We start from the raw sequence: 12,974 nt of genomic DNA, 5'->3' as shown, positions 1-12,974 counted from the left end.
GTCAGAAGTAATAATCTCATCTTTCTACTTTATTTCTGTTAGATATGTCATCCCATGCCACACCAAGGCTGCTCATTTTGATATCGATTGGGGTAAGGAAGATGATTCCAATCTGTTGATAGGCATCTATGAGTATGGTTATGGCAGCTGGGAAATGATAAAAATGGATCCTGATCTCAGTTTGACACAGAAGGTATGTTATCCACATTTCCTCAAGGATTTTTTTGTTTAGGTAGTACTGCCACTAAGAAAAAATACTGAAAGAACTTATTTTGTGATAACTGAAACAGCAGAGACTTTATACATCAGTTGTACTTCTTAGTATTCTTCTTGTGGTATATTGTTTAATGTTAAGGTATTGTGTGTTCAGGTTAAGTATGCTTTCTTGCAGTCAGTTGTGTTGACTTATATCCATGTAGCTGGACCACTGTCATGATTTTTTTCAGTCTTTTCCTTCTCTATTTTAACTGTTCTAGTTTCGTCCATTTTATGTTCTTGACCTTTTGGAAAGGAGGTTTTTCTGGAGATCTGATTTGGTTTCCCCATCCCTGCTTAATCCCCAGGTTCCTCACTTGAAGCTGTCTTTCACTCACAGCATAAGAATAGCTGAACTAAAATCAGTGCGATAGCTCCTTAGCACTAATGAGCAACAGGTATTGAAGGAAAGATTGAGGTGAGGTAAACTTTGTGACAGTGCCAACAAGCTATGGGTTTGGGATTTGAGGAGCCAGGGTTGTGTCCAAATTCATTTAATAATGATTACTGCTTCTGCCTTCCATTAATTTGTTTTTTGAAACCACCTATTTATGGTTTTGTCATCTGCAATACCATGTAGTGAATTTTGTGTTTAGAAGATGAATGAGGCAGAGCCAAGAGTTCTGTTGATGATAGGTACAGGAGTTAAATTTCTTAACTAACTTTCTTAAATAGGTTTCTTAATAAAATTCTTAATTAAACTATCAGAGTGGAAATGAATCTGAGGCTGGTTTCCTGAGTTTATTTTAAACTGGGAGGTAATTTCCAGGAATGCACTGGCTGTGTGATTAGAGAGGAATCTTTAAAAAATTCTCCATTGCTTCAGAAATGCTGGCATATTTGCCAGACGTAGTTGAAGAGGATTGTTTCCTACCTTTTATGCAGCTTTTTCTGTTCTATGTGCCCCAGGGTAGCATCTTCCAAACCTGGAAATTTGTACTCAGAGCTGTAATACTACCATTATTCTCCTCAGATTTTGCCTGATGATCCAGATAAGAAACCCCAGGCAAAGCAGTTACAGACCCGAGCAGACTACCTCATTAAGTTACTTAATAAAGACCTTGCAAGAAAGGAAGCACAGAGGCTTGCTGGTGCAGTAAGTAAAATTTGGCATTCGTTACTGAGATAATACGCTTATGGGCATGTCAGCTAGCCCTTTTTTGTTCTGTATTTTGTGTAGTATTACCCTATGTTATAAATCATATGTAATATATAGTGTCATGTGATGACACTAACTCAAGAATTTAATTGCAGTTTCATACTGTTGTGGTTTAAGCCCAGCCTGTCACTCAGAAACCACACAGCTGTTCGCTCAATTCCCCCCCACTTCCGGCTCCTGGAGGGATGGGGAGGAGAATCGAAAGAATGTAACTCCCACAGGTTGAGATAAGAACAGTCCAGTAACTAAGGTATAACACAAAACCACTACTGCTGCCACCAATGATAATAATGATAAGGGAAATAACAAGGGAAGAGAATACAACCTCTCACCACCAGCTGACCAATACCCAGCCCGACCGAGCAGTGATCTCCCTTCCAGGTAACTGCCCCTAGTTTATATACTGGGCATGACGTGCTGTGGTATGGAACACCTCTCCAAAAAGGTATTGGGTCAGGTGTCCTGTCTCTGCTTCCTCCTGGCTTCCCCTCCTCCCTGGCAGAGCATGAGGCTCACAAAGTCCTTGGTCAGACTAGATATCACTAAGCAGCAACTAAAAACATCGGTGTTATCAGCACTGTTCCCAGCCTGAAAGTCAAAAACACATCACCAGCTACTAAGAAGGAGAAAAATGACTGCTACTGCTGAACCCAGGACACATACTGAATTTTTCTCTATTTCTATGTATTCTCTACTGTTGCACTATGCTCTTTCTCCATTCCTGAGAAAAGTGGTGGTCATGAGTGGCAAGAAATCAAATTAAATGAACCCTTTATATGATATAAAAACAAATATTTTTTTTTTTCTTGCAACTGTGGTGCAAAGATGTTTGTCAGTTACATATTAAAGAGACCAATTTCCATTCAGGGCAATTCAAAGAGAAGGAAAACAAGAACTAAGAAGAATAAGGTGATGAAGGCTGCAAAAATGAAAGAAGAAATAAAAAGTGAGTCATCACCACAACCCTCAGAAAAATCTGATGAAGATGAAGATGAGGATAACAAGGTAAATGTCTTTTCATACGGTAAAGATGGCTGTTTAGTTCTTTGTGCTAGGATTGATTTCTATGTTATATTTGGCTTAATAAAATTGAAGCACCTGAAACCATTTTCCTATCGCCAGTATATCTAATGTTGCATCAATGCAGGAACATGGAAGACTGTGTCTATTTTAATTTAATGATAAGCCAGTAACTTAGGAATTAAGAGTAATTTTCCAAATAATATTTTTTAAAAAATGTTGCAGTCTAACAAACCTAATGCAACACGTAATTATAAAATAATGTGTTAAATGTGTTAAACAACTGATAGTGATTCTTCAGGTAAAGTTTTTTATTCAGGCTTGGGAAAAAAATCATCAAGGTCAATTAGAATGAGCACAATGAATAGATGATACTTCAACACTTGCATGTTAAAGCTTCTGTGTATGTCATTGCTTTCATTATCCAGAAAGACTATCTAGCCAACTATTTAACCTTTAATGTTCTGTAACTTCTGATGTTTCTTTAGGCCTCTACTTTTGTTGCATCTTTTTACTTCTAACACTTATTACACAGCAGTAACCATTAGAGATAAATGTTTAAGTAGTTTGGGGTCATGTCACAGCTAATTTTATGACTTTGATAGTAGTTTAAATAAATCAATGCAAATCTATATGTATCATTAAAATACTTCATACTTGGTTTAAAATAAACTAAACTGAAGTGTCTCGCACAACCATTTTAAACTATTACAAGTCATTGTAATTGTCAACTCACCGTAGACATAGTGAATACATAGGAGACATAGTGAATATATAGTTAAAACTGAGTCAGCCTTAGAAGAACCATGATATATCTATTACAAAAAAAAAGAAGTAATCTTTAACTAAAGCATTCCTATATGTATTTAAACTGTACTATGGAGATTAAAATGTAAAGCTGGGGGAAAAAAAATAAATCGAACATAGAATGGCTTATGTTTATAGATACAGTAGTTTGTCTGGAATATAAAACTAAGAATTGTAAATGTTGTCCCGTTCTCAGTGAATTAGCATGGGCATGTGAATCGTAAAACTAAATTAAATGCTCAGACTACTTAAAAAATGAGTGTTTGATTTCATCAAAAGAATAGACATTGCTAGTCAGTTGATTGACTTGTTACGTTTTGGGAAAGTGTCCAGAATGCTGTCCCCCTTTGTATATTTAATAACACACATTCATCACTAATATTTTTAGACACAGACTAACAGTTGCACCTCTGAAAACTGGAGTATATGCAAAAATGGGCTTCAACCATCTAAACCATTGGCTTTAGCTACTTAGCTGCAAAATTTGAAACTTCACTGTTTAACTGCTAGAATATTCAGGAAACTCTTGAAGTCATTGGGGTTTTGTGGAGAAGTTTCCATGATGCCTAAATACTGAAGTCCTGGTTGGGTTGATTACTTGATACTTCATCTAAGTAACTTCTTCAGATTCATGTACTGGGAATTCTTTAATCTGTTTTTCTGCAATGGATTCTGTATATGTCTTTCCAGCATGTACTCAAATTCAAAAATCATAATGATTCTTGCTCCTGTACATAATAACTTTTGTTGCTATAGTATTTTTCTGTGTCTGAAAGGATTTGAGTTTCCATGTCAGACCTTACAGACCAGTTGAGCAGTTCTTTGTTCACCTTCAGATAATTAAATCAACCCCTGTCAGACTACTCTATAACTAAGAATTTTTTTTAAGCCTAGTAAAAAGAACACCTTTGGAAAAAAGAAAGCTGTGACTCTGTTACTTCTGTAAATGCTTAATAATGGTAAAAAGTTGCTGGACCAAAGCTAACTAGAACAGAGGTCTTTTAACGTCTGCATCACTTGAGTGTCCTGACCAATCAGCTCAGTTTTGTGAGACCTGCTTCCTTATAGTTTTTACCTGTTCAGAGACTAACTACCTTTTAGAGTGACAGAATTCTAAGTTAAATGGACATTAATTTCTCACCTCCACTACCACTGTCAAGACTTGCTTTGTCACATCAAGGAAGTGAACGAGTGGTTCTCATCTTTGAAACTGCATTCAGTTCTACTTGATAGGTATTAAATCTATGTCCATAAAGAAAAAAAAAATGCACAGATAAAAAAATGCACAGATGGTTTAGTCTGATAGTTACAAAACTTTGTACAGATAGGAACTCAGTTGATGTGACATATATGCTTGCGTATTGCAGGATGAGATTGTTTCAGTGAAACATCCACATAAAAAAATTAAAGCAGAAAAAGAAAATGAAGAAAAGCCTGAGCCAGATATTGGTATAAAGAAGGAAGCTGAAGAAAAAAGAGAGACAAAAGAAAAGGAAAATAAGAGGGACTTGAAAAGGGAGAAAAAAGAAAAAGAGGATAAAAAAGAATTAAAAGAAAAAGATTTTAAAGAAAAGAGAGAAAACAAAGTAAAAGAATCCACACAGAAAGAAAAAGAAGTAAAGGAAGAGAAGGTAACTAGGTTTACTTATCTTGTGTAGTACTAGAAAAGGCCACTAGGTTTATGTGAGTGATTCTGAGATGAAAAGGTATTTTGGATCTTATCAGTTGTCATTTCATTAAAGTCTTTTATGTAATTTGAAGTTTTATTTTACTACCTGAAACCATGGTGATAGGCATTTGAAATGGGAAATTATGTCTTCAATAACATTTTATTTGGACTGAGAGTACAAGTGCGTGCAAGAAATTCTTTAATTTCTATTCTTTTCCATCCCACAAAGAAAGTAAAATGTACTGTCATTGAATGTCAGCATAGTTTTTATTCTTACTGTTGAAAAGAATTCAGTAGTTACGGGGATTGTCGTATATTATAGGATAATTCCAGAGCCAAAATAAAATTTACTAAAGATATTTTTATATCTTGTTCTTAGGTAAATGAAGTAAAATCTGAAAATAAAGAAAAAACTAAAAAAACTCCATTGTTGGATACTCCAGTTCATATTACAGCAACTAGTGAACCAGTTCCTATATCAGAAGAATCTGAAGAACTAGATCAGAAAACATTTAGTGTGGTAAGTCCCTGTTTGATAAGTTAGTGTTTATAAGTCTATATGAGGACAATTTCTGACATTCTTGGTTCTGTTATTGGGCACAGTAACACAGGTTTTCTTTTGCTACTATAGTCTCGTATCAGTGAATGTTACTGATACTGGACAAAAGTAATTTTTGTCTTCATTCCATCAGTTTGCTGTATTTATTCAGTATTTATCCACTGATCTATCTGCTGAATAGATTTAGAGTATAGACTTTAAAGGTATACCCTGAAGAGTAACTTCTTGAGTTATTCTTTGAAGAGTAGACATCAGTGACCTTCAGTTCAACTGTTAGAGTCTCTGGCTTTGCTTTATCTTGTACACCTTTGTTCTTTGTAAGCTAACAAGAAATTAAGTTTCAGCATTTCCCTCCATAAGTATTGCAGACTTAAATTAGTAGACATAGTAAGGAACAAATGCTAAGGCCCATAAAAATACCTTGCTGGAGTAATGTCTCTGACAACAAAATAATTTTGTTGAATCACTATTTCTGACTAAGAACAGAATCAATATTGGAGGAAAAGAGGTACGTATGCGCAACTTATATAAATTTTATATGTTGTCTGGGTCCTTTGGAAAGGTATTCATGAGTTGCTTTGAGCAGCTACTCTCCTGTGGGTGTTTTGTCATTCAAGATTTCAACAGATGTTTGGTTTTGCCAGCCAGCTTTACTGGGGTTGTTGCGGGTGCTGGTTGTGACATTCAAGTAAGATCCTCTTGAGTATGGTAGTGACTGGTCTGTGTATGGTTTTATTCTAAACATTTCAAGTAACCCACCTGTGGTTTCCAGGATGAGTCTCAGGTGATTCAGGTGGATATGTTTGTGTGTCTAAGTGACAGAAAATCACTTAATTTCCATGTACAGTTATATTTTTCTGACCACTTCTATATTTAAGCAGTGCACTCTTCTAAAAGTAAACCATCTTCTGAAGGACAGCTTAAAGCTTTGTCTAGTGCAATGTGCAGTGCAGCTGCTTAATTATTTAGTGGCATGAGCTGGCAATGGAATATCTTCCCTGGTTGTCCCTAGATGCTTACATGGTAATGGTGATACTCAGCTTCATTCTGTTACAGTCATTTGTCTTGTCTTTTTTTTTTTTTTAAAGTGTGGGTTGGTTTTTTGTTTGTCTTCATTTTATTTTTATTTATGTAGTTGACTGGGCTTGTTTTTTTTGGGTTGGGTTTTTTTTTCTTTTTTTCTTTATATATGTTTTATTTTTGTTTGTGTGGGTTGTTTGGGGCTTTTGGGGGTTGATTTTTTTTTTGTTTTTTTTTTTAATTTGTTTTGGTTTTTTTTCTACAAGCTGGGAGTAATTCTAGGATGGTTTTCTGTATAGGAAAACACTTGTTTGTCCAGGGTTTTTTTCTGGAATGTATGTTTGTCATTATGCCATGGTCAAATGCAGTCTACTTAGCATATTTAACTACACTTTCAAGTGCAAATTGCTACAGTGGGTTATTCAGGCTTAAGTAATTTGGCTTTTTGTGACAAGAAAAATACTCATTTCTTCATCTCTTTACCATGCTGTTGTAGTTGGATGATATTCCTAAACAAATGTCTGTAATTTAAATCGTGCTAACTAGTTTTATCTGGATTTATTATTAAAACATCTGAATCAAAGTGTGAAAATTCAGGAACTCACATATGATATGTATCTGCATTGCCATCACTGTTGTTACTAATCTAGGCATATCCAAACTAGCTTTACTCTTGAAAGCACAAGTTCTTCTAGAATCTGAATAGGACTGAGGTTTCAAAACTGCTTGGAGAATCAGTGTTGAGCCTCTGCTGCCAGGTTTAATTTGCAGAAAGTATCTTTTGGAAATGTACTGAACACTCATAGTTAATTATGATGTTGAGTTAGTATAGCTTTCAAGGTGCTAAAAAGTTAGTCTTGTCCTGTATGCTTGTGCTGAAAGCTTTGGTTGTAAAATCCAATTGTAACATGTCCTTTCCCTCAGGAAATCCCTTATATTAAATCAGTGATTTCTTACATCCTTGATATCTGTATTTTATATAATCTAATGCTTTCATAGAGGAGTAAATTTCTAGGGGATTCAAAACACAACTTTTTCTGAAGGAAACCTATAAAAGATTTTGAAGAGCTGTGAGCAAGTCTTGTGTTTTATTTGGCTTCTAACAATACAGTCTTTGCCTGGGTGTATGTGTATCACAGTAAAGGGTGGGTCATAGTTCAGAATTTTCCTTTGAAATAATACATTACTTGTTTCCTTTTTACAGTGCAAAGAAAGAATGAGGCCTGTCAAAGCAGCATTGAAACAGCTGGATAGACCAGAGAAGGGCCTTTCTGAAAGAGAGCAGCTGGAACATACTAGACAGTGTCTAATCAAAATTGGGGATCACATTACTGAATGTCTAAAGGAGTACACAAATCCTGAACAAATTAAACAGTGGAGAAAGTAAGTTATTCTCAATGTTTTTTCTTGAAAAAGGAAAATCCAAAATTCGTTCTACTGGCAGGGTAGTTTTTAATTATTTCTCTCATTTCTTACTTTCCCTTTCTGGTATCTTTCTGATGTTTTGAATAGGGATCTATAAAAAGGAGATTATAGATAGTTGTAATTTTAATGGATTGGCTTTTTCATAATGCATAGCAATGCATTTTGTCCAGTAGGTAGAGTCATCTCACGTCTTAAAACTGAAAGCAAACCCTTTAAAATTCTTGAGGCAAATTGAGCTTAGTATGATTTTGAGTGCCAGAATTCCTTATTCTTTTAAAAATATTCTCTAAAATTAAATTACATGTTAACTGTGGTTGTATGTGATGCTTGTATTTATTATAATGTACTCAAATAAAATTTAAAGTAGAGTTTGCATCTTTAGGAGGTGACAAAAAAATAAAGAAAGGAATTTAGTTTGTAAACTTCTTCATTAAGTTCTTGATGCAGTTTGGGTTACTTTTATCAGAATATTCACTTCAGTATTTTTATGGTTGAAAATACAGCCTGTGCTTTCATATACAGAAGTCTGTTAAGCGTTTCATTTTCTTGGAAACTTCTGCTTCTGTAGAATGCTTCTGCTGGTTTTACTTGCTTTACTTCAAAATATTAAGTTGATCTGAGGTATGAAACCCAGATCCCCATCTTACATTTTGGTAAATGTTACATTTGTTGAAGTAGAAGCTAAGAGCTGTTCTTCTTTATAGTGCCACAGTGTTACGTGTAGATTAACAAAATACGTATTTCAGCTATCTTTGATAGCAAGTGTAGTAAGTTTATATAAAGTTATACAAGTATAATTAGGCATGCCAGTGACTGGTTGTCTGCTTCTGCAAACCTCTAGACCAAAATGTCAGTGTTCTGGCAAAGGAGCCGTTCTTCCTGAGCCTGCACGCTTCACGTGCTTTTGAACACTAGACTGTAGTCTTTTTAAGCATTCCACATGTAAATTTGAGAAAAAAAAATAAATCTAGAATTGAGATCTGTTACCTGTAGAAGGAAATTATTGCTTTAGAGATTTGGCATCTTGACAGCAAAAGACTTAATTTGTTCCTCTTTCACAGTTCTTTCATTTCAAAGGTTTGACCAGGTTTTGGAATTCTGTGGAAAAAATCTCTGATATTTTCATGCAATAAGGCTTGTAGGTCATATGTCTTAACTGTAAGAGATTTCAATTTTGGAAGTATTTTTACTTACTTAGATTTTTATGTACTGAGTGGTGAGTACTCATTCAAACAACCTTTCAGAAGACATTCATAAACGGATTATCTACATTTTTAAGCAGCTGCACAAATCATTCTAAAACATGATTGTTGTTAGTGCTACTTTCCATCCACTTTGCATTCTGAAGTATTTTTGATAAATATTAAGTAGTGCCAAATGTTAAGGGAGTTAATCTTTCAAATATTTCAAATACAGCTACTTATTTTTTGCTGTGCTGTTCGGCAATGCTGTGTAAATTTCACAGTGTTTCTGGTTGCTGAAGTACTGATGTTTAGATAATTTCAGTTAAATCCATGTTCTGATGGATAATACAAGAAAAATGTATAAAAGAATTATATCTTCTTTTCTTCTTCCTCAGAAATTTGTGGATTTTTGTCTCTAAGTTTACAGAATTTGATGCCAGAAAGCTGCACAAGCTGTATAAACATGCAATCAAAAAACGTCAAGAGTCTCAGGTAATGTTTTCAAACCTTTTCTAAAAATACAGGTATGTATTTTAAGTATTATAATGCTTTTATTAGATTTTTATAATGAACACACAAATACCCTTTATCTAGCATTTATGTTTGCAGTAGTCTCTTTTGTTAGGATATTTTTCTAATTAATTCAGACGAACTTTGGGATGTAGCAGTGAGTTTTTGTACTTGTCTCTTTTAGCAACACAATGACCAGAATATTAGCAGCAATGTGAATACACATATAATTAGAAATCCAGGTAAGAAACCTTAAGTATATTCTTGTGTTACATATGTTAGTTTTCATGTTTTTTTCATTTCATGTCTCCTTGATCTGTCCCCCACACTGCTAATATCTTAGAGATGGCTAATTAGCAAAACTACTAGTTGATGAAATACAGCTGAGTACAGACTGAAGCTGGTACTTACTGGTTTAAGTAGCAGGTTATTTCACCTTGCTTTAAAATCAATTTGGAAACAATTTTCGGGTTTAATTTTTTGATCCCACATTGCCAAAGCTGTTAAACAAGCAACATAATGTGTTTCAGAAATACCACTGACAGTCTTTCACTTGCAAGCCGTATCTTTACAACTTCTTCAGGCCATCCCTTCTTAGAGGGGAAGTTGCTATCATTCTGTCTGATATTGCTCTACTAAAGGCACCTCTACTCACTGCTTGTTTGGATCACAGTTATCTTCACAGACTGAATGGAGAGGTTGAAAATTTCCGTTTCCGAGTCCTACACATGTACATTCAAGCTTGCTTCCCTCTGACTTCTGAGGTTTCAGTTCACTTGCATTAGCGCATTTGTCTTTCAAGTATTTAGATCTTGTTTCTGTCAAATTACAGTGTCAGTTTTATACTGCTTTATATCTGACTGGTAGGAAGTGCTGTTTGAATTAGGTGAAGAAAATACTTTATGAGACTACTTGTAACCTCTGCCTTATCAAACAGATGTGGAAAGACTCAAGGAGAATACAAACCATGATGACAGTAGCAGGGACAGTTACTCTTCTGACAGACATTCGTCACAATACCACGATCATCATAAAGACAGGCATCAGGGAGATGCTTACAAGAAAAGTGACTGTAGGAAAAGGCCCTATTCAGCCTTCAGCAATGGAAAAGATCACAGAGACTGGGATCACTACAAGCAAGACAGCAGGTGAGTTCATCACTTTTAAAATCTGTTCAGAATTCCCTTCCTGGTTTTGTAGTATGCTTGTAGCAAGCATCAAAATATCTTTTTTTGAGTAATGCAAAATCATAGCAATATTTCTCTCATGCAGCTCTGTTGATCTGACATAATTGTGGCTTTTAATGTGTGTTCAGTAACACTAATACAAATAATTTCTATTTTTAGATACTACAGTGACAGTAAACATAGAAAGTTAGATGACTACAGGAGCAGAGACCACAGGTCAAACCTGGAAGGAGGTTTAAAAGAAAGCCGGGCTCATTCGGATCACCGTTCCCATGCAGACCACCGGATATATTCAGATCACCGTTCAGCTTCAGAGTACAGCCATCATAAGTCTCCTAGAGATTATAGGTACCACTCAGACTGGCAAATGGACCACAGAGCATCAGGTAGTGGCCCAAGGTCACCATTAGATCAGAGGTCTTATGATTCAAGATCTCCCCTAGGACACAGATCTCCATTTGAACACTCATCAGATCATAAAAGTACACCTGAACACACATGGAGTAGCCGGAAAACATAACAAAGACTGTCATTCTCTGAACGTTTTAGCCATATCCAGTAAACTAACACAGTAATTGCCTTACATGACTTGAAAGATATGAACTGGTTATTCTATCAGTAGCAGTATTGTTACTTCTTTCCAGGATGCAAGGTCTATTATACCAACAGAAGAAAAATATTTTTGTATTTAAAGTTTATGCTGCACTGTGCTGCAAATGCTGGGGCACTCTTTTTTTAAGAAAAGATAGATGTTTACTTTTACAGGGACCTCAAACACTGCCCCTTTCAGACTGGATCTTACTATAAAACTCTTCATGTCAAAATGGGTTTAGGCTGAACACATGTTAAATTATGTTTGTAAATGAACTTTTAAACCCTGACCTGTGCTCATGTTTCAGGAAGGAATGGGGAGTTTATTTTCTTTTCTTTTGTAGTAAAGAACTCTCAAGGACTTTGTTCACTTTCCAAAGCTACTTGTTTACATTGTACACTGCGACCACCTTGCCACTTTTCATCACAAGCTTGAATATTTAAATTCTGTACCTGTAAAGTAGCCAGGATTTCTCCTGTTTGTGATCAGTTATAATGCCTTTTTACAAAATAAAACAAAAAAAAATAAAAAACAACACACAAACAAATGACTGTAAATTATTGTAAATTCATTAAATGAGCTTTTTTCCCTCTCAGGCTTTTTTTGACTGTTCCTTTCCCCACCAACTCAGGCGTTCTTGTTACAAGTATGAAACAAAATCAGTGTACTTACATGTTTTAATAAAGCATCTTGATGAAATCACTGTTTAGAATGTAAAAATTGGGAAAGGGAACATATTATTCTGTTTAATGCTCCTTTTTCATTGGATAATTTAGATACATGTTTGGGGTTTTTTTTGTTTGTGGTGGTGGGGGTTTTTGTTGTTGTTTTGTTCGTGTTTTTTTATTTTATTTTCCTGTTAAGCTGTTAGTGTTGTGATTGTAATGAAATGGTAAGAAACATCCAGCTAAACTGTGCTCTGGAAAGCTTTTCAGGTGCATTGGTTTTAAAGGAGAAGTGTTAAATATCTAAACACTTCAGAATCTAAGTCAGCCAAAATTTCTTGTAAATCCATTTGTGTTCCCTCTTCAACATGGGCAATAATGTCAAATGTGCTATGCAGACAGTTAATATTTTAGAAGATTTGAATGACTTTATCGACAGAATTGTTACAATGCACACTGATTGTACATAGATAACTTCTGTCTGACAAATTAAATTTAAACTAAAAGGATATGTGGGCTCTTGTAGTAGTTTTCTGCTGCTTTTCTCTACAGCGTTACTTTTTCTCAAGTTTACCCTTAAAAACATGAAGCTCTAAAGTACTGAATTTTAATATGCAGTGTGATAATAGGAAAGATACCTAGTCTGGCTTGCTTAGTTGAAACTGTTATCTGTTGCTCCAGTTTTTCTGTGTTCTTGCAGTGTTGTGCACTTTTTTTAATTGAACAGGTTTGTATGAAAGCATTCATGTAGAACCAAAATATCCTGGTTTCAGCTGGGACAGAGTTATTTTTCTAGTATCTGGTGAGTGCTGTTTTTTGGCTTTAGTCTGAGAACTGTGCTGATAACACACCGGTTTTTTAGTTGTTGCTCAACAGCATTTCCCCTGATCAAGGACTTTTCAGTCTCATGCTCTGCCAAGTG

General features: G+C 35.1%; 1 protein-coding gene across 6 annotated transcripts in view; it reads left to right on the top strand.

The window, feature by feature from the left end:
• Positions 1-12,558, top strand: part of CHD1 (chromodomain helicase DNA binding protein 1) — a 59,562-nt gene extending 47,004 nt beyond the window's left edge. For 5 of the 6 annotated variants that reach the window (XM_061445379.1, XM_061445377.1, XM_061445381.1 and 2 more), the window contains 10 exons: positions 43-193; positions 1,229-1,351; positions 2,282-2,419; positions 4,609-4,872; positions 5,290-5,430; positions 7,694-7,872; positions 9,494-9,590; positions 9,793-9,850; positions 10,546-10,756; positions 10,955-12,558. In XM_061445379.1, the coding sequence (XP_061301363.1) occupies positions 43-193; positions 1,229-1,351; positions 2,282-2,419; positions 4,609-4,872; positions 5,290-5,430; positions 7,694-7,872; positions 9,494-9,590; positions 9,793-9,850; positions 10,546-10,756; positions 10,955-11,315 (1,723 nt within the window). In that variant the 3' untranslated portion in view covers positions 11,316-12,558. The remainder of the gene's footprint in view (positions 1-42; positions 194-1,228; positions 1,352-2,281; positions 2,420-4,608; positions 4,873-5,289; positions 5,431-7,693; positions 7,873-9,493; positions 9,591-9,792; positions 9,851-10,545; positions 10,757-10,954) is intronic. The other variant, XM_061445382.1, reaches the window with a different exon arrangement.
• The last annotated feature ends 416 nt before the right edge of the window (positions 12,559-12,974 follow it).

Source organism: Pezoporus flaviventris, unplaced genomic scaffold (genome assembly GCF_033815535.1).
Source record: "Pezoporus flaviventris isolate CSIRO_AGI_PZ_B2104156 unplaced genomic scaffold, CSIRO_AGI_Pfla_v1 ptg000004l, whole genome shotgun sequence".
Classification (NCBI taxonomy): domain Eukaryota; kingdom Metazoa; phylum Chordata; class Aves; order Psittaciformes; family Psittacidae; genus Pezoporus; species Pezoporus flaviventris.
Note: the sequence above shows the minus strand (reverse complement) of the source record. Positions and strands in the feature narration are given on the sequence as shown.